The 22721-nt window shown below is 41.7% G+C and overlaps 1 protein-coding gene across 1 annotated transcript; it reads right to left on the reverse strand.

Annotated features, from left to right (window-relative positions):
- Nucleotides 1-11269: 11269 nt before the first annotated feature.
- NDUFA4 (NDUFA4 mitochondrial complex associated) lies at nucleotides 11270-15235 on the reverse strand. Its single transcript, XM_069859697.1, has 4 exons — nucleotides 15085-15235; nucleotides 13887-13975; nucleotides 13476-13536; nucleotides 11270-11493 (listed from the first exon to the last, which is right to left on the reverse strand). The coding sequence occupies exons 1-4, from the start codon at nucleotides 15124-15126 to the stop codon at nucleotides 11437-11439; spliced, it is 249 nt and encodes an 82-aa protein (XP_069715798.1). The 5' UTR covers nucleotides 15127-15235; the 3' UTR covers nucleotides 11270-11436.
- Between the last annotated feature and the right edge of the window lie 7486 nt (nucleotides 15236-22721).

The raw sequence follows: 22721 nt of genomic DNA on the forward strand, positions 1-22721 counted from the left end.
TTCACCCCAGATGTTTCTGTGTTTCTTACTTCCTCCCTGACTGTAAAATAGTCAATAGACTCTTAATAGAATATTAGGGAACTCTCTTTTAACTTCAACGGGTTTTGCATGTATTTCTGTGGAATATTTTACAAAACAGGTTGGAAGCAAGTGATGCTGTATACCTCACTTCTGAATCTACAAAGATCTCATATCCTTTCTTGGCACTATCAGTCTTTCAGTAGAAAACAAACCAATACAGAATACAAACGATCTTGTGTCTTTTATAGACCCACATTTAAGTCAAATATATTTTATTATATTCTTCATGTGGTGCTAGCTTTTTTTTATTTTAAGATACCAAATCACATACTCATTCAAAAAATTAATAATCTTCAAGCTATTTAATGTACAGTGAGTTCCCTTTTTCAGATACCATTGCAGCCATGATATGATATCCCTTCTTTTTCAGACAGGTCAAGCTTCCACTAATGATCTTCAGTTTGTAGGTAGGTATTTTTGTATCAAGGCAACTTTGTGTTGCAAATTCTACAGAGCTTTATTTGGATCACATAACTTTCTTGCTTACTCAGACAGCTGGGCATTACAGCTATAAAGAGATGTTAATGGGAAATGGTGTGATTTCTTTTTAACACAAAAGCAGACAGTGATTCTAGCATGTCAGGAAGTAGCATAGCCTAACAGAAGGAATGCTCCTGAGAAGCAGAAGATAGATGAGTGAAGAGGATTTCTCAGGCTACTAAGCAGAAATGCTAGCTATCTAGTTGAGGAAGGGATGAGAGAATAAAGACTGAAGACATGACAAATGGAGACCTTAGGCAATATATCTATACACATTTATGTACTGCTGTTACTGAGCTTTTTTCTTTTTCAATAAATGCAACATATGAACAAACAAAAAATCCATCCAATTTTCTACGTCAAAATTCATGTACAAAAACATTCTCCTGTGTCAATAATTTGTAATGGAGGAATTCATTACGGTTCCATTGCACATTTTATATCCTCTGCTTTCCTATGCCTGAGTGAGTAGGCCACTTGTTTCTGTCTCTCAATTCTCCTAGCTTTGGATGTAACAAATCTCTCTTTCTGGAGTCTCAAAAAGCTCATTCTTCTTTCCTATAAAACTCTCTGTTATGACTGTGAAACAAAGCAAAATACATCCAAGCAGAATTTCAGATACACTACTGGATTGTGCATTTTATGTGTGATGTGTACACAGGTAGATAATGAAATATTAAGTCTCATACAGAAGAGTTTCTGAAGCATCCTATTTAATTTTCATGAGCCAGTGAATACAGCTAGATGACTCGCTACTGCTGGGGCAAGCATCTAGCCTAAGGATTAGGAGGTCTATTGCTATGTACAATATAAATCATACTAATCTGCCCGATCACTGCATGCTGTGCTCCATGGTGGAAATATTTCTTTGGCAGAATACTCCAAATTTGAGAATACTATTTAACTTTGTCCATCGTCCTCTATTCAGTACCAGTTCAAGCTCAGGTTATCAAATTGTAGAATTTGTAAAAATTCAGCCAATCTCTACTTCAGCTACCATGGCAGCTAAGCAAGATTTGATTTGATAAGGGAAACAGCTAACATTTGAGTAATCTTTTTTAACCTCACCATGTAAATATTGCGTGGCAGTTTAGATCACCTTTAAACTGGTGGCTTTGGCTTCTTCGGCAGCACCCGACAGCAGGGCGGTGAGTTCTGTGGTGAGGTGGACATTTTCAGGCGGTGGTAGCTCCCCTGAGCCGGGAAAACCCCAGAAAAACGCAGGCGGGGGCGGGGGTCCTGACAGCCCCGACACGCTGGTCCCGCGCGGTGCCTGACGGGAGGGGGCGGTCTCGGCGGCTACCGCGGGAGACTTAAACAGTCCCCCTGGGAGCACCAGGACCTGGAGTACGGCAAAGAGGTGGGGGGTAGTTTGAGCAGGCAGGGCGCAGAGAGGACCTAGAGGCTAGACAGAAGACACCGAGGACGATGGTGGCCACCTGGCAGAAGATTAAAGCTGCTCCATGTGCTGCAGCAAGCAGGATGGATGCTGCCACTCAGATAGAGCCACAGTGGGTGCATGCAGCTACCCAGACCCTGGGCTGCAGGGAGTGTCCCCCTCCCACACCAGCTCGTGCTTCTGTTACTGGCTCCACTTGTGAAAGCTGCACTCGAGTGGGGAAACTCCATAGCATGGTGGAGGATTTAAGGGAGGAGGTAAAAAGGCTGAGGACCATCAGGGAGTATGAGAGGGAGATAGACAGACCAGTGGAGCAGTGCCCTCTCACTAACTCAGCTGCCTGCTGGAGCTGGTGTGTCCAAACACCATCCACCTGCAAACTGCAAGGTTGGGGGAACAAGTGATGGGGAATGGCAGCAAGTTCCTGCCAGATGAAGGAAACCTGCTCCCCTCACCCAGACACCAAAACCCCAGATCCCCCTGGTGAACAAGTACCAGGTGCTGCAGGTGGAATCAACCCCTGAGGGTGAGGATGGCTCCCACAGCCTAGAATCCTTCCCTAGGCTGCACCATCCTCAGAAAAAGATAAAAACATCCTCCATTAAGAAGAAGAGGAGGGTGATTGTTGTAGGGGACTCCCTCCTAAAAGGAGTGGAGGGACCCATTTGAAGACTGGACCTGCTCCACAGAGAGGTCTGCTGGTTACCAGGGGCATCAGTGAAGAAGGTAGCTAGAAAACTTCCTTCCCTGGTCCACGAGGCAGACTACTATCCTCTGATAGTAGTCCAAACTGGTAATGATGATCTAGTAAACAGAAAGACCAAAACCATCAAGAGAGGCTTCAGGGCCCTTGGGAAAATGGTGGAGGGCTCTGGGGCTCAAACAGTATTCTGCTCCATCCCATGGCTAAATAGAGAGGAGCAGGAAGTCAGGAAGAAGAATTTGATTAATGCCTGGCTCTGAGCCTGGTGTGAGGAGAGGGGCTTTGGCTTCTTTGATCATGGGGTGGCTCACGCACCCCCAGGCTTTCTTGCTAAGGATGGAACACGTGTGTCTCCTAGGGGGACTAAAGCCCTTGCTAGAAACCTAGCTAAGCTCATAAATTGAACTTTAAACTAGATGTGAAGGGGGAGGGGGTTGAGACCAGGCTAGACAGGAGTGAACCTGGATGTGGGGCAATGGTGATTTGAGAGGGTGTGCTGGTGAGGACCACCAGTACCTCACCACACAGCAAGTCGGGGAGAACACACCTGGGGGTGCTAAGGGAGATACAGGCACTCTGGAGCTAGCTACTCCAGTTACCAGGCAATTGGGAATGAACTCTGTTCCCTCTAAGAGGGCTGAAGGCTCGGCAGCTCAGCTGAAGTGCATTTACACCAATGCACACAGTATGGGTAATAAGAAGGAAGAGCTGGAAGCTGTTGTAGGGCAAGGAGCCTATGATGTTTTTGCCATCATGGAAACATGGTGGGATGACTCATATAACTGGAGCGCAGCTGGGTACAAACTCTTCAGGTGGGATAGGAAGGGTAGGAGAGGAGGTGGGGTAGCCCTCTTTGTGAGGGAGGACTTGGACACCATTGAGATGGATAGTGGTGATGAGGAGATTGAGTGCCTGTGGGTTAAAATCAGAGGAGCCCACCAGAAGGTAGATTTTGTGATGGGAGTCTGTTACAGACCACCCAGCCAAGGAGAAGCAGCTGATGAGCTCTTCTAAAAATAGCTGGGGTTAGTCTCTAGATCAATGCCTCTCATTCTTATGGGAGACTTCAATCTTCCTGATATTTGCTGCAAGTACAATAGAGCAGAAAGGAAGCAGTCTAGGAGGTTCCTGGAGTGTGTGGAAGACAACTTCCTTGCACAGCTGGTGAATGAACCTACAAGGGAGGGTGCCCTCCTGGACCTGCTGTTTGTGAACAGAGAGGGCCTTGTGGGGGATGTGGCAGTAGGTGGACACCTAGGACAAAGCGATCATGAGATGATAGGGTTTTCTGTTCTAGGTGAAGTGAAGAGGGTGGTTAGCAGGACAGTAGCATTAAATTTCCAGAGGGCAGACTTTGACCTCTTCAGAAGGCTGGTTGGCAAAGTCTCATGGGAGACAGTACTTAAGGGCAAGGGAGCCCATGAGGGCTGGGAGCTCCTCAAAAAGGAAATCCTAGCAGCTCAAGAGAAAGCCATCCCCATGTTCTGGAAAAAAAGCCGACAGGGGAGAAAACCAGCTTGGTTGAGCAGGGACATCTTGAGTGATATGAAGAAGAAGAGAAATGTTTATGGGGTCTGGAAGAGGGGACAGGCCTCTTGGGTGGACTACAGGAGGGAAGTGAGGTTGTGTAGAGAAAAAATCAGAAGGGCTAAGGCTCAACCAGAAATCAGATTGGCAAAGTCTATGAAAGATAACAAAAAATCCTTCTATAAATATACAAATAATAAAAGGAGGACTAGGGAGACGATACAGTCCCTATTGGACGCGGAAGGAACAACAGTGAAAGGGGATGAGGAAAAGGCTGAGGTACTTAATGACTTCTTTGCCTCAGTCTTTAATTGTAAAGAAAGTTGTTCCCTCTGTGTACAAACCCAGGAGCTAGAGGAGCAAAATGAGGCTCCCGTGATCCAAGAGGAGGTGGTCAGAGCCTTGCTAGCCCGACTAGACACCCACAAGTCTATGGGGCCAGATGGGATTCATCCAAGGGTATTGATGGAGCTGGGAGATGTGCTGGCCAAACCCCTTTCCATCATCTTCCAACAGTCCTGGAAGACTGGGGAAGTCCCACTGGACTGGAGGCTGGCTGATGTTGTGCCCATCTACAAGAAGGGTCACAGGGAGGATCCAGGGAACTACAGGCCTGTCAGTCTGACCTCAGTGCCAGGGAATGTCATGGAACAGGTGATCTTGAGTGCTATCATGAAGCACATGCAAGAGAACCAGGTGATCAGGCCCAGTCAACACAGGTTCACAAAAGGCAGGTCTTGCCAAACAAACCTGATCGCCTTCTATGACAAAGTGACTCGGCTGCTGGATGAGGGAAAGGCTGTGGATGTGGTCTTCCTGGACTTCAGTAAAGCCTTTGACACAGTTTCTCACAGCATTCTGCTTTGGAAACTGTCAGCCTCTGGCCTGGACAGGCACACACTCTCCTGGGTGGAAAACTGGTTGGATGGCCGGGCCCAGAGAGTGGTGCTAAATGGTGTTAAATCCAGCCGGAGGCCAGTTACAAGTGGGGTTCCCCAGGGCTCGGTGCTGGGTCCAGCGCTGTTCAATGTCTTTATCAATGACCTAGATGAAGGCATTGAGTGCAGTTTGCAGATGACACTAAGCTGGGTAGAAGTGTTGATCTGCTAGAGGGTAGGGAGGGTCTGCAAAGGGATCTGAACAGGCTGGACCACTGGGCAGAGTCCAATGGCATGAGGTTTAACAAGGCCAAATGCCAGGTCCTGCACTTGGGGCACAACAAGCCTATGCAGTGCCACAGACTAGGAGAAGTCTGTCTAGAAAGCTGCCTGGAAGAAAAAGACCTGGGGGGTGTTGGTTGACAGCCAACTGAACATGAGCCAGCAGTGTGCCCAGGTGGCCAAGAAGGCCAATAGCATCTTGGCCTGTATCAGAAATGGTGTGACCAGGAGGTCCAGGGAGGTTATTCTCCCTCTGTACTCGGCACTGCTGAGACCGCTCCTTGAATCCTGTGTTCATTTCTGGGCCCCTCACCACAAGAAGGATGTTGAGGCTCTGGAGTGAGTCCAGAGAAGAGCAATGAAGCTGGTGAAGGGGCTGGAGAACAGGCCTTATGAGGAATCGCTGAGAGAACTGGGGTTGTTTAGCCTGGAGAAGAGGAGGCTGAGGGGAGACCTCATTGCTCTCTATATCTACCTGAAAGGAGGTTGTAGAGAGGAGGGTGATGGCCTCTTCTCCCAAATGACGGGGGACAGGACAAGAGGGAATGGCCTCAAGCTCTGCCAGGGGAGATTTAGGCTGGACATTAGGAAAAAATTTTTCACAGAAAGGGTCATTGGGCACCGGAACAGGCTGCCCAGGGAGGTGGTTGATTCACCTTCCCTGGAGGTGTTTAAGGCACGGGTGGACGAGTTGCTGAGAGGCATGGTTTAGTGTTTGATAGGAATGGTTGGACTTGATGATCCGGTGGGTCTCTTCCAACCTGGTTATTCTATGATTCTATGATTTAAACACATGGCCATTATAACTTGAGTCATTAGGCAGCTACTGACCTTATTTTCCTCTGCCAGGGACTGATAAAAGCAAACAATTGCAAGAGCTCTGGATACAGAGCAGGCTGGGTGGTGGTTCTCCACTACATGTCCATCCATACATACAAAGAATAGACAGACATTGTGCCACCTGTATAAAACAGCTCCAGGAAAATTTCTCTCTCCTCATTTTGGGGAGATATATATTCCACAGCTTACTTTGTTACATGGCATTACAGAAAAAGGGGCAGGGTCCCTTCTCCAATACTGAATAAGAATGTATTGAACAACTTTTTCCAGTGATGCAGGTGTTTGATTTTCATACATAAAAATAAAATTAGTTTTAAGATGGAAGATACTCTGAAACCTTTTTCCTATTTGAAGGTGGAAGATATGTTTTGTTCAGGTGCAACAATGTAGAACAAGATATAAAATACTACAATCTTAAACTAATATAAACAGTTACTGACACTGAAATCATTAGGAGAAATTATATCAAATCAAAATGCATACAGTTAAGACATGATTCATATATATATGACATTATTTGAATGTTTTATGAGCAAGTCAATCTTTGAAGAATGCCATTATGATGCTATGAAAGCGCATCATTTTCAAAATTAATTATAAACTTGGTTTTATTTTTATTTCACGCTATTTCACTAATATATACTTGTTATTTGTAGTCTAAATTGAGAACATGGAGCAGCAGACCTTTTTCTGCAGTTATTCTGCTACTGGTTTTTTTTATTTTATTTTGAGTAATAATTTAAACCCAATGGAATAGCATGCTTTTCTTTTTACTCTCAATCTAATTCTCACTACATCCTAACGGGCCAAGTAGTCACAGTTTGTGTAATGAACAACTGCATTCCCCAAATAAATGTACAAACTGATGGACATAGAACAGAGAAAGGTCCTTCAGTAAACAAGGAACTTGCTGTAATTGATGTAAAAATTGATACAGCTCCATCTCTCTACTCTGTCACATGTGCATTACTCCTATTTTTCTGTAATAATTCCTGAACTTACCTGGGCAGAGGGAGAGATATGATTTGCACATACAGAAAGCCATTTCAGTAATCCCTGGTCATGTTGAGAACATTGTCTCTATTGCAGGGATGAATTTTCCTTCTCTAAGCTTCCAAAATGCCAGGAAGCTAAACGTTTGACGCATCATGAAGACAAGGACAATATCTGATATAAATTATCCTCTTTAAACTTTATCAAAATCCCATAGACTATCATGAGATGTAAGTGGTACTAGAGTAGGAAGTTTTACATTGGGATGAAATTGTTTCCTTCCTATTGGCAACAAGTTAAGCTCTTTTCCTGCTCTCAGTCTAGGGAGGAAGTAGGGGGAGAAAAAAGGAAAAAATAAAAAAGAAGAGTTGTTGTCAGTACTGAGGAAATATTATTATATTCAACTCTATTTTCAAACAGCTAGGATCAAACTCTTCCTTCAGACACACTGGTGCTACCCCATTAAATTCCAGCAGTGGCACCATTGGTAGAGAAAGAATGGCACTCAGATTTTTCACCATTAAGTAATCCGTTTTCATTACCTTCTCAGCAGTTTGTTTCATTTGCCTGCAGTAAAGAAACTAAAATTAGAAAACATTTCATGTTCATCGTTAGTTTACTTCCAATGTGATAAAAAACAAGTATATAAATTCGTCTATTGGACTATGCCTTGTGCAGTTCTACTAAAAAAGTTGTCTTTATACTACAGTGATGAACTGTAAATGGTGTACTGCATTATTTTGTCCAAAGTAATTCAAATTAATGACCCTAGAAATATTATTTGAAGTGTCTAAGTTATAAGGCATTCCCAATAGTCATGAATATTACCAGCAGAATTTCTACATCAGGATCACTGACAAGCAGGTCCAGGATAACTACGTCAACAGAAAACCAGCAGTGGCAGGCACAACGCTATGTTGCGAGAATAGCAATCAAATCTTTTGTACATGGCTCATTAACAAGACATGCAGGCCAGACCTATACTGATCATTCAGAAAAAAATCTGCCACAAACTGGAATACAGCAGCTGTATCCATCTCAGTCGAAACACAAGACAGCAGAATATCATTCTCAGATAACAACCAACATCTGCTCAAGTAAAATTAAATGTCACTGTCTTAATGAAGGATCTCAGTTTTCTTATTAGTGATGGGATTTATTTGTTTCATAAAAGTTAACAGCCAAAGATGAACATTAGAAGCTAGAATCCTAAATATCCAAACTGCAATCATTTCTTCATGCTCTCTTCAAGGAATACTATCTTTGCCTTCACAAAGAAGAAAAAAGTAGAAGATGGCTTTAAAGAAGCAGCTTTAAAGATAAAAGATTTGAAGAAAGTGGTTGAATATTTTAACAGACAGAATATTGCTGAGCTGTTAAAACAGTTCTCTTTCAGCAGCTGTACACTACAAAAATGCAAAGAAACATACTGGTTACCAATCAACCATTACCAAGCAGTTATAAACTAAGGCCAAGCATATGTTTTGGTTTTACACAGAATAAATGGCTCCTGTGTTCCCTAGGGAAAATCACAGTCAAAAAAAATAAGTGAATAGGAATTGTAAGGCCTTGCAGGACTGGAATTTTATTAATAAAAACAATACCTGAAATAACAAAAAAAAGAACCACAGACTAAAAAAGGGGCATTTGTATGGTGAAAAAAAAAAAAAATCCCCAAATATAAGCCCCTTCTCACTACTGAAGAAATGGAACTGGAACAGGCTACCAAGGGAGGTGGTTAAGTCACCTTCCCTGGAGGTGTTTAAGGCACGGATGGATGAGGTGCTAAGGGGCATGGTTTAGCGTTTGATAGGAATGGTTGGACTCGATGATCCGGTGGGTCTCTTCCAACCTGGTTATTCTATGATTCTATGAAATAGTAACAGATCAGAGAACTGAATTACTAGAATACATCTTATCAACAAATACGTTAATTATAAAGTCCCAAGAGTTGTGAAACTTAACTTTTAGGGATTTGAAAACACACCTTGTCATCCTACCAGTAAAGTTGGTAAATTTCAATTCTTCCTTGTCCCAAAGCTGAAGATTCAAGTAGGTGCTTAATTTCTGTCCACAGAATAATTTAAGATATACTTAAAGTAGGCAATGCAGCCTTAAGCCTCTATAAGTGTGAGAGTTCAACAAGAAAAATGCCTAGAGTCAAAAATAGCACAGTATGTTTGGATGAAAAGAATGTGCTATTGGTTGAGGACGGAAGCCATGGTAAATACACAGCATTCTTCATTTGACTCAGTTTCTTTTTGGAAATGATGTAACATTTTTCAGTCACTGAATATTTCAAGTATTAAAGATTGAAGAAAAAACAAATTTCTTGATATTTATTGGTTTTAAGTTTAGCAGGTAACAGCAGCTATTGTCTGTTACCATTTAAAATAGGGCAGAAGCATACTCACAAATGAAAAAGCAGCGAGTGTCCCCTCAGAATAGCGGATCTTTGGACTGAAATATGAGTTTCCACTTAAAAGACTTAGTTTTGTGTATTTTCAGCAACAATTGTGGTGCTGTCAGAAAGAGGAAACAGTATCGAATGAATCACTTTTTTGCTTTCCAGTTAATCCATGTTTAAAGCCTTGACTAGCCTGAGTACTTGTCAAATATATGTTGAAATATGTCAGTGCAGACAATTTATTTTATCTTGAGTGCCTTTATTAACAAAAACATGGGTCTATGCTCTCCTCAGATGTGACCAAAGGGAATACCGTTGTCTTGCCTTACTAAGAATCAGGTTTACTTCCTGGGTATTGATCTTCCTTAACATCAAGTAAAATGATCAGCATTTGGAAACCACAGTAATATCAGTAAAATCCAAACCAACTACCAAGTTACAAGAACGCTTCCCATTTTTACACAATATGCTTTTAAAACTGAAGAACAAAAAGTGTTGCAACTTGCTAAATGATCTACTTGCTAAAAATATTTGAATTCAGATAGCAACCACAGTCCCCAAGGAGGCTTACAGACTTTGCCCACTACTGTAAACATCATCTCTATTGTAACACTCATTTTCTTCTCCAGACTCCATGAAAGTCTCTCAAATAAGCAAGTAAAAACTGCAAGTAAATCCACCATTTTTGTAAACGAGGATAATCTGAACTGTTAACCAAATAAACCAAATTCAATTGACCTAAAAGATTTTTCCATATCAAATATGATGTCTTTGTAAGTGTTTGTGATTTTGCAATCAATTATCACAAAATAGTTGTTCAACTCCAGCAAAAGTTCTTGCTGCTTAGTTTCTTTGAATCAACCCTTACTGTTCAAAGAGCAGCTATGGTTATCTCCATTCCAAGGTAGGAACATCTGCACTCTGTCAGTAGTTCAGAATTATATTCTTTTCCAGGAAAACTTCAGATGTTCACAGAAAAGTGCAAAAAACCTATTGTAAGTTAAGAGTCCTGCAAACATATTGTCTTTTTGTCTCCCAATACAGAATCCAGCCAGCTACCAAAGTATGAGAAATTGCCCTGTTTGGAAGCTGTTTTTGTTCTTACATGAAAATCTAATTATTTCTTGAGTTGTGTATCCTGTTCTGCTTATAGTTTGTTTCCCTTCCTTAAAAGGATGATCCACAGGAAATCTTGAATATCTTCCCAAGATTTTACTTTTTAAATATTTAAGATTGACTTCTTGTTTATTAACAAACTGCTTATGACTTAAAAAAAAAACCTAAGTAAAAACCCCCTCTTTTTAGTCTTTTTCTTCCTTTTCCCTTCAGCAACATATGGCAATATCTGTTGCCTTCTTGCTTGACAATGACTTGTTAGCACTGACTTAGGTCTGCTATCAAAACGTTTTAAAGTGGCAAGTAGAAAAGCCATTAAAAAAAAAATCTATATATATATACACACATCGATATGTGCTTTCAAGTTCTTGCTCTTTGGCACACTGCAAGAAGATGCAATTATTTCTCTAAAGTCAACAGACCGAGCATAAAGCTTATCAAGATAACCTGCTTTCTTGTCAAGGAAACATGAGTTGGCTTCTGCTTATTATTTGACCAAACACAGAACAAACTGTTAATAGGACGATATTTTCATTTTGCAAAATCGGAGTAAAGAGTAGACATTTCAAGTTTCAGATATTTATTAAGCCTCATCAAAAAACTTCCAAACATGTGATCAAGTGCAGTATGAGGAGGCAAGTTTGACTATTTCCTGGATGATTAAGCACGACAATTGTGCGGACAGCTTCCGGAAGACCTTTCTGTGCAGCCATGGAGATGAGTTTGCTGTTTAGAAGTCAGGGCGATCCTTTTTCAGTCTACTGTAGTCTACATTAACAGAGTAGAACTAGGAAAGAGAGGGAGGAAAAAGATGAATAAGGAGCTTGACTATTCATTTTCCATGGTATTAACCAAAATATATGCGTCATTTGAACTCACATGAGGAAACTGAAGTCATAGTTTGAGTCTGTACACTAGACAATAATAAATGCACAAATAAAACTTTGAAGAGGAGTAACTTTTTAATATTATTGTCATTCCACACACAGTAGTAGAAGTTCTGCATTTAAAATAAGGTAGCAGTCCTATCTACAACTAGAGAAAAAACTCAGTACTTTTTGTTGAATACCCAGAAATAAAAGTCAATTTATAGAAGTTCTTACAGAATATAGCTGAGTTTATCCCTTTTGCTCAAAATCAATATGCTCCTGTGTACCGAAGGCAACATCTAGCTTGCCAAATGGCATAAAGCATGGTGTATGCGAACAGATAGTGTCACAAGGGAACATTTAGAGAAGTGCTGCAAAAACCATGTTTTGTTAAAGTAACTGTATTTAGAACTGCAAAGTATGACAAGGAGGAAGGAAAGCAATAATAGATCCTTTCATACTATCAGTTTGTATTAGTAAAGCTAGATTCCACTAAGGGCAATTAAAACTACTCCAAATAGTCACTGAGGAGAATGAATTTACAGAATAAAAGCATATTTTGCCACCCCAGCCTCACTTGACATCAAGGACCTGATGCTACAATTTTTGTGTTTAAAAAAACCAAGTGAGATATATTTATCTATGATCTTGATTACTTTCAATTATGCCCAAATTTAATTCTATTTCCTTTTAACTTCTTCAAAAAACCAAAACAGCCTACAGCACAACATTCAAACTACAGCTTCCTGTGCAACTCCTACAGGAATTACAAGGTCTTTTCTTTGGGAAAACTGAGGAAGTTGATATGACAAAACAGAAGGAAAACAATTTCATCAAAAGTTAAAACTCGTTATAAAAGAGGTTTTGACCAAGTAATTATTCTCAATTTAAAGTATCTGCCTTTCCAACTTAGGGTATCTGCCTTTGCACTTCCCACAGTGCAGATTTGGAGAAAAAATCCCCAATAAGACACACACCCAAATACGGTAAACCCTGAGGCTGTGTTTGCATGCTATGACAGAAGGGGAATGCTACACAAGGCACGCGCTCTTTAAAAGCATTTGTGCTGTGCACTATGTTGAATTTGCCTCTTTTAAGAAACAGCAACATTCCAGAAGCAGCAACAAAAAGTATTATGTTCTTCCTGGACATTTAGGGGAACCACAACATATTTTATTTTGAAGTATGAAGTCCTTTTTTGCTGTATTTCAAGCCATGGTACTGAATGGACACTAGCTTTGAAAAAATAGTAGGTATGCTTTTTTTCTCAGCTTGAGGATAATCTTAAAATATTTTTAAAAGAAATCCACTAAAATATCCCATTAGTATGATAAAAACATGATTTCTGTTAACCACCAAATGTTTGACATACCTTTGCACGCTTCCTCACTAGTTCTATGAAATAATTTGAATATTACTTAAAGAACATTTCTATTGCATCCAGTTACTTACAGACAATTATTTTCTTTTCAAACAATCAACTGTAGAACTGAATTAGTGTTTAACACTGACATTTTCCTGCTTTGCTCCTCATGAGTAAAGGCCAACAGTTTAGAGCTTAGAAAGCTTTAGTTGAGAACTCTGAAGCTTTTTTCCTTCTCTCTGTAGTTTATATCTGAATATTATTAGCTAGTACAGCCTTCTTCCTGCACCTAATTCCTCCTTCTCTTACAATGCAATGTGTACAACTGCTTCCATATAGACTCCTTTCAACCCATTATTAACCAGCTCTAGCAAAGTTTTAAACTCAAACTGCTCTGAGTTCTAGAGACAAATTAACGTTGCACAGCAGAGGAAATATCTTGCTCATTCAGATACTTTCCAATATACTCTAACATCCCAAAGGAATAGACTACACCTTTGACACTATGTTTCCTAAAAATCGCATTTTTCATTTTACCTTGTACTGGTCACTGGGAGACAGTTTGTTCCAAGGTTCTGGATTATTTTTCTTGTCCCAGCTATTGAAAGAAATGCAAGATATGACAACACATAAGAGAATAATACTACCTTCAAAATAAATAAGATTCATGCGTGGACTGTGATTATTAGGCCATGGAGAGTCACCCACAAAAATAATTTGCTAGAAGAAAAGATACAGCCCGTTGCCAGCAGTCTCTAAATAGCGTATGGTAAACAAAGAAATCTCCAAACCAAGGAAATCTCCACACACTTGGTGCCAGTGATACTGGCGCAGGACACTAACAACTCAAGAAATATAAAGACCAAGGCAGCAAAGTTTACTTTAATATACACAGCAAGAGAACTGGTTGATGAATAATTCATTTGCTGTGAATTATTTTATACATACCAGACATCAGGGTTGAACATTGCCAAACGCATGAGATACAGGCCAGCACCAATGCCTCCAGATCCAATGATCACAAACAGAGGAATCAACTAGAACAAAAAAAATAAATAAATAAATTAAATGTCTTATCACAATATAACAAAACAGCATTATAACATAGCATTTCTGACTAAAACAATAACAAACCAAAGCGCAAGCTCACAGACTTCAAACCACAACACACAGCCCTCTAAAGCCCTGACATAAGCTCCCTGTGTGCAGGACATCCCTGAGGCCAGGGAACTAGCACCTACGAAGAGGCAGACATGAAGAAATGCCAATACATGCAGAACAACCAAATGCCCCATAACAGCACCTTTCCAAGAAACAAACATCAGTCTGCCCAAAAAGAGCCCATATAATCTGTACCTCTTATCATAAAGTAAGAAAACGGGAGCGGAGGAGTGTAGGGAAAGAGATAATAAGATTGGAAGAGCCTTGCTGCTTCGACATAAGAAAGGCCCACAAAAACTACAAATAAAATGGGAACTGACTGTGTCTAGACCATCACAGAAACACAGAATAGTTTGGCTTGGAAGAGACCTTACAGATCATCTAGTCCCAACCCCTCTGCCATAGGCAGGGACATCTCCCACTAGAGCAGGCTGCTTAAAGCCCCATCCAACCTGGCCTTGAACACCTCCAGGGATGGGGCATTCACAGCATCCCTAGGCAACCTGTGCCAGAGCCTCACCACCTTCATCGTGATGGATTTCTTCCCAATACCTAATCTAAATTTACCCGCTTCCATTTTATAGCCATTCCCCCTCGTCCTACCACTACAGGCTCTTGTAAAAAGTCCCTCTCAAGCTTCCCTGAAGGCCTCCCTCAGGTACTGGAAAGCTGTTATAAGCTCTCCCTGGATCCTTCTCTTCTCCAGGCGGAACAAGCCCAACTCTCTCAGCCTGTCCTCACAGCAAAAAGGCTGCATTCCTCCGATCCCCCCTGTAGCCTTCCTCTGGACCCATTCCGACAGTTCCACATCCTTCTTATGCCGATTCCAGAACCGCACACAGGACTCCAGTGCGGAATAGAGGAGGAGAACAACCACCCTCGCCCCCCCTGGCCACCGGCCCCGACCTGCCCACAGGCCGAGGAGCTGGGCGTCCCTAGGCAAAAGAGACAGAAGAGCAAGGAGGAGAATGGGCCAGGCACTCACGCTGGGATGCTTCTTGGCGTGGGTGACAATAACGCGAAACATGTCAGCAGCGGGCGCGGGCGAAGGTCTCGCTCCCTCCCAGGCTCCGTCAGCCGCCGAAGCCCAATGTCACGCGAGGTCCCCGGCGCCGCAGCCCGGATGTAGCCGCCCCGCCGTTCGCCTGTTGGCCTCGCGCCGGCTCCGCCCAGCCGCCCGGGGATTCGCCGCGCGCACCTCAGCTCGCCGAGTAGGCACCTGCGCGGGCAGCCATGGGCCTCGGACAGCAGCCTCCCCGAGTGGCGCCCGCCCTTCTCCCAGCTCACCAGAGAGCCAGGCTGGTGGAACTTCGGGGTTCGCGCAGAATTCAGAGAGAGCTTTGATTTCCAAGTGTAGCGCGCACGTAGAATCGTAGCATATCGATGTTATAAATAACTACACTGCCAGGTCAATTCAGCAGCGAAATATTTTATTATCCGGGGATGGGGAGCTGGGTAATACAGCGCTGGGTGCGCAGGGAACTCCTGCTCTACCAACACGCACGCTAAATCACCTTGGCCACACCTTTTTATGCATTTGTTCTCGTGCATACTCATTTGGCTTCAGGAATATTGCAATGACCTTCGAGAATGTTCCCTCATGCATATTCATTTAGTCTCATGAATATTACAGTCACCTTCGAGAATGTTCCTCCATGCATGTTCATTTAGTTTCGAGAATGTTCCCTCATGCATATTCATTTAGTGTCATGAATATTACAGTGACCTATGAGAACGTTCCTTCCCCTTCGTGCACCCGGCCTCTCCTGGACCACCCAACAGCTCCTCCCCGAGGCTTCGCGAACACAAGGCACCCCCCATCCTCACACAACACCAGTCTGCAAAATCCAAAACAGCTAAACCCCACAAAATTGTTAAACCACAATTTTTGTCAAACACTTAAACTTGAAGATAAACATTCATAACTTCACAATTGCCACCATTTCCTGTCTTGTTGACACTAATCTCTTTAATATCTATTCTCACATCGAGGCCATGGGCAGGGACACCTCCTACTAGACCAGGCTGCCCAAGGCCCCAACCAACCTGGCCTTGGGATGGGGCATCCACAGCTCTGGGCAACCTGTGCCAGTGCCTCACCACCCTCATTGTGGAGAAGTTCCTCTTTATGCCTAGTCTAAATCTGCCCTCTCATGGGAGGAATAGAAGGATGGACATCAATACAGTTATTCCTAGGATGATCCCTTTTAACCCTCCAAAATTCCACCAATTGTCTTTCCACCATTTATCAACGTTAATTCCGTTCCAAGTTTGGGCAGGCACATGAGCAATTTTTTTCATGTCGTCTACTAGCTGTTCAATGGTTTTTTCTTCGTCATCAATCTGGAAACCACAGTTAGTGACATTGAATTTCCCACAGACTCCTCCTTCTTGGGCTAGGAGGTAGTCTAAAGCTAATCTATTTTGATATATTGCTGTTCTTATTTTTGTATTTTGTTTGGCCAGCAGGGTGAGGGCATCGCCTGTTTTATTGGTAATAATTTCTAGTACAACCTGTAATCTAATTATTCGGTTCAGCATGTATATAGGTGTTCAATATCCCCATGACCCATCCTCAGCCCAAGTAGCTGGATCATAGTATGCAATGATTCTTTCAGGTGGCCATTAGTTATCCTTCCAATTTCCTATTGCCAATTCTCTTTTTTCACGACTTATGTAAACTGGTACACCCAACTTTTCTCCTTTAACGGTAACAGGAGAAAACTAGGTCTTATAGTTCCTAATGTACATGTGCCAGTCCAATTAGGTGGAAGTACGGAATAAGCATACTTTCCACATATCCAATACTGCCCCCAGGGAGCTTCTCATTTTTCATTTAAGCCCTTTCCCAAAGTCCAATCCTTTCCTTCTTTAGCTAAAGTTTGTGGTGTTCCCCAAATTATCCAATTTGATTGAGTATCATTCCATGCATATACTCCTTCACACACCAAATCTCCTACTGGTCTTTTCCCTGTCGGCTTTTGCCAACACGTCCTACCGATGATACTGGTTTGGAGAGTCCATTGCTTAGCCCTCCCTGGGTCAGTATTGTTCCATAGGCTAGGATCCAAGAGATTTGACTCTCAAGATTCCCAAGGCCATCGCTCCCCCATATTGGTCCCTCCACACACGTAACAATTGGTGACATTTAAAGATGTAGCTATGTTTTCTGTGAGATTTGTAAACAAGTTCTGGGCAACTGAGGGAATTTCATATTCGACTCCTGTGGCCATTTCCTGATAAAATGAATGAAATACTAGTTTGTTTTGCTCTTGATCTCTACGTTCTTCTTTAACTATAATGTTAATTATAGTTCCAGGATCCTTTCCCCTACCTTCAATCTGTATACCATAGATTGTTTCCTTTCTACCCATTAAAACTTCTGGATTATATATAGTAAAATTTACAGGAGTACAACTAGTGGCTGTGCAATTTGAAAGACTTATGGCCTGCGTCAATTGTGCCTTCAGTTTCCCAGAGTTCTGATCAAGAGATGTTTCTGTAGGACTTTTATCCCAAGTAGCCCATACAACACAGTCCCAGCCAGGATAATAATTCCAATCTTCAGCATTATAACATGGGCCATAAGGGTCACACATGTACTTATTACCATTTATGTAATAATGCCTCCAGCTCGGGTCTCCACAGTTTCCCTGTATCCAAGCATTTTGGTCTATGGCTTTGCATACATCAAATATTATTGATATAGGGCTTTTGACATTGATAATTTCTGTCTTTGCTATTAAAATCCCTTCCCCTAATTTCCAAGTGCCATTTGTTGGGATTCGTCCAGGGGTCATAACAGACAATTGATCCACTAATATTACACTGGTGATAAATAGTCAAATTCAATTTACAACTTTCAGTTTTGGTGCCTGTACAAATATAACGGGTATGGTATACCAATGTCTGGGTAATTACATTTCCCTGTCTTGTTTCCTTTATACAAGAGGTGCATTTTGATTCCACTCTGGATGTAGTGACTAGTAAGAGTATGACTAAGGTCATTTCTCTTAAGTGAGGTCCAGTATGGGATCCATTTCCATATCCAAGAACTATGGGTTTGCCTCCCATGTTGGACTGATTTTAGGCAAACGGTAATCCCAATCTGGTCTTGCCCTCACTCTCTGAACTGTGTCGCTTGAGTTCGATTGTACTACCCCTGAAACTGTTTTTAGTTCCTTACCAGTCTTGCAACAGTAAATTCAAAAATGTGTGCCCGCCTCATAAATCGATACCCTTCAACCAAATATTACCTGCGTCACCCTTGTGGCCACAATGTGCTATCACATATCCACAAAATTTACATGGTTCAATATTTGCTGTCCTGTTTCATGTAAATACAAGTTTAATTACTCATCGGTGTCTTCCGTAAGGTTATTCGTGTGTCCCCTGGCAATGATGTTACAGTCCATTCAGTGTGTGGCTTCACTGTTCCTTTAATCCTGGTTGCGTGGGTCCACCCCTGTTCAGCTGTGCAGACCGCTGTTTCTGTAACTAAAAGAATGAGAAAAGGACCTTCCCACGTTGGGGTCAGGCTCTCTTCTTTCCAACACTTTACTAATACCCAATCCCCACATTTTATCTTATGAATGCTCATCCCTAATGGTGTTGATTGAGCAATCCATCCTAGTTTGTGCATCTTATTTAAGCGTCTCGCTATAACTGAGATGTATTTTTGTATTGTCATAGCCTCAATATCTGGAGTCGTAATCAGCCCCATACGCAAATAAGGTAATCCGTATAAAATTTCATAGGCAGATAGGCCTGTATCACTACGGGATTGAATTCAAATATTTAGTAGCGCTAACGGTAAGCATTTTACCCAAGACATCTGCGTTTCAATCATCAATTCAGTTAATTGTTGTTTAAGAGTTTGATTCATTCGCTCAACTTGTCCTGAACTTTGGGGGTGCCATGGGGTATGGAAGTTCTGTCTTATCCCCAGTGCACGCACTACTTCTTGCAAAACTTTTGACGTGAAATGGGTGCCTCTATCAGAATCAATAGCATACACCAACCCAAAATGAGGAATTATCAATTCTGATAGTATTTTTGCCACAAATTGGGCTGTTGCTTGGGTGGCTGGAAAGGCTTCAACCCAATGAGTTAGTTGATCCACTGTAACTAATATATATTTCCATTTACTTACCTTGGGTAATTCAGTATAGTCAATTTTAATCCTTTCGAATGGTCTATAAGCCAGGTCCCTGCCACCCAAAGGTGTTTTCCTCATTGCACCTTTATTTACTTTTTGGCAGATAGGGCACGCTTGGGTTATCTGTTTCGCTATTTCAAAAATCCCTATGCTTCCAAAATATTTTAAATATTGATTGCACAGTGCCCTCGTTCCCCAATGGGTTTGCTCATGCAAACTATTTAATATTCTTTGAGCTACCGATTTTGGCAACATTTCTCTCCCATCTGGCAAAATCCATTTATTCTCCCGTAACACTGCCTAAATATTGCATTCTCTTCATTTCCCCTGGTGTAAAGGAGAGAACATTAGTTATTTCTGTGGTTTTGGTTAATTTAAGAGGTTTTGTCTGAATGGGAGATTCAGCCCTCCTTGCTGCTTCTTTTGTTTTTTGATCAGCTAAATTATTGCCTCATATTTGAGCTGAAAATCCCCACTGATGTCCCGGGACGTAGACAATGGTGATCTCTTGAAGGCCTTTTAACGCTTCTAAAGTTAAGGTTATCAATTCTTCATAAATCAAAGTCTTCCCCCAGGTGTTCATAAATCCCCTTTCTTTCCAGATCTTTCCGAAGGTATGTGCCACTCCATATTAATATTTTGAATCAGTATATATTGTACCTCTTTTCCCTTTTAACAATATTAATGCCCGATAAAGAGCATATAGCTCACAGGCCTGGGCTGACCAACTGGCACTTAAGTTTTCCACTACCTAGGGTAGTCATTCTTTTACCATCTATCACAGCGTACCCTGAATTTCATTTCCCATTTTCCACACTGGATGACCCATCAATGAAGTATCTCTCACCTTCAGTCAGCTCTACATCACCTAAATCTGCTCAAATTTTTGTTTGTAAGTCATTTAGTTCTATACATTCATGGGCTAGATCATTTATACCACTTGGGTCCCCATATAAAAAGTTGGCCAGATTCAGGGCCGAGGTAGTTTTTAGTTCTAGCCTTGGTCCATTTAATAAGATTGCCTCATACTTCAAGATTCTGCTATCAGTTAGCCATCTTTCAGCCTTTTGGTGCAACAAGGTCCTAACATTGTGAGGAGCATATACTATTAAGCTGCTTCCATATGTGATTTTTCGGGCTTCCTCTATTAAGACAGCAGAGGCCACAATAGCCTGTAGGCATATTGTCCATCCTTTACTTACTGGGTCTAACAATTTAGAAAAATAGGCTACTGGTTTCTTTTTATCTCCCCAGAATTGAGTTAAAACCCCATATGCGGCTTGATTCCTAATATTCACAAATAAATGAAAAGGCTTATTAATATCTGGGAGGCTTAAAACTGGGGCCTGAATCAGAGTTTCTTTCAGAGCTTCGAATCACAGCTTATCCTCTTCTGTCCATTTTTATCATCTCTAGTATTAACTTTTCATACAGAAATTTTACCTTTGGGGTATATTCTGGTATCCATTGCCTACAATACCCCAAGAGCCCTAAAAGTTGCCAACTTCTTTTTTACTCTTTGGGATTCCTAGAGATAAAATCCCAGAAATTCAATTTGAATCTAGCTTTTTGACTCCATGACTTATCCAATGGCCCAAATATTTTACTTCCTGTTCCATAAACTGAAGTTTGCTTTTCGACACCATTAATCCTTTTTTCCATAAAAAGTTTATCAGGGCAATTGTAACTCCCCTTACTTTGTCCTATGTCCTTCCAGCTACTAGTAAGTCATCCACATATTGGATTATTTTTACCCTATTTGTTTTTTCAAATTGTAACAATAATTCCTCCAATGCTTGGCCAAATAGGTTAGGAGACTCTGTAAATCCCTGGGGTAAAATCATCCACCTTAGTTGTTGTTTTCGGCCCGTATCCGGGTCCTCCCACTCAAACACAAAGAGATCTTGGCTATATTCTTCCAATGGGCATGCCCAAAATGCATCTTTTAAATCTATCACACTATACCACTGGAATTCTGGTGATAACTCACTTAATAAGGTGTACGTATTTGATACAGGGAACTGGGTGATTGTTCTCCTATTTACTGCCCTTAAATCTTGCACCAGATGGTAGGTGCCATCATTTTTCTTAACAGGCAATATGGGCATATTATGAGGGGACATACAGGGCTCCAGAGTACCCTGTTGCAATAATTTTTCTATTACGGGTTTTAGTCCTTTTCGTCTCTCAAGGGAAATGGGGTATTGTTGAATATGAATGGGTTGTTCTGGGTCTATAATAGTAATTTTAATAGGTGGCATTTGGATCTTTCCCATATCTCTAGGACCTGCCCAGACTTGAGGGTCTATTTTCTCCTAGTCTGTTTCTGTTAATTTCATGATTTTCATCTCATTTACCTATATAAGGCCCTCACTTGGTATTACCCCGATACCTAAGGCTACCATAAGGTCTCTTCCCAATAGATTATAACCCGCTTGAGGGACCACTAATAAATCACTAACCACATATTTAGCTCCTGTCTCAATAAAAACATCTTTTATTATTGGTACTTTAAATCCTTCCCCTTTTGCTCCAGTTACTTCTAATGTTTCAGTCCCAATTTTGCAGCCCTCAGGGACCTTCATAATTGTGGATTTTTTGGCCCCTAAAAATTCCCATATTTCCCCCTGGGGTCCTATTTTCAATTTTATCAAGGGCTTTCCATTTGGTTTTGACCCCAGGAGGTAGAGCCCCTGACCCCCCTATTGTTCTTGTGCTTGAAATACTTTTTTGTCTCTCTTTCTCTCTAAACAATCCACTATCCGGTGTCCCATTTTCTCACAATAAAAACAAGGACCAACAGGGACAGGGGGCCTCCCCCCGTTTTGATGTGGTTGACCACAAAGGCGGTAACTATTATTGCCCCCTGGTGGTGGTCCTGATCTTGTCCCTATCGGATCTGGAGCTTTATTACAAATTCTTGGAGGTGTTTGAGACTCACGAACAGCGGCCACTAGCACTTTTGCTTTTGCCTTTGCCTTTTCCTCGTCCCTCCGGACATACACTTTCTGTGCCTCCTGCAGCAGTTCCTGTAATCCTCGATCTTGCCAATCTTCTAGTTTCTCTAACTTCCTCCTTATGTCTATCCAAGATTTACTAACGAACTGGGTTTTAAGTAATACTTCCCCAGCAGGAGAAGTAGGATCAATTCCTGACTATAAAGCCAGGTTTTGTCTCAATCTCTCTAACCAATCTGTTGGTGACTCATCTTTCCCCTGGGGCTCACTAAAGGCTTTGCTGATGTTCTGGCCTCAGGTTACAGCTTCTTTAATTCCCCGAATTGTAAGACTGCACAGATCAGACATCTGCTGTCTGTCAGTCGGGTTATTATGATCCCAGTTAGGGTCTTGATGAGGCCATTTTTTGTCACCCAGGACTCCACTCTGGTTTTCCCGTTCCCACAACCTAATCCCTGCCACACGGATCATTTCCCTTTCTTCTTGACTGAATAAAATACTTAGTAT

Source organism: Phaenicophaeus curvirostris, chromosome 6, assembly GCF_032191515.1.
Source record: "Phaenicophaeus curvirostris isolate KB17595 chromosome 6, BPBGC_Pcur_1.0, whole genome shotgun sequence".
Taxonomy (NCBI): Eukaryota; Metazoa; Chordata; class Aves; order Cuculiformes; family Cuculidae; genus Phaenicophaeus; species Phaenicophaeus curvirostris.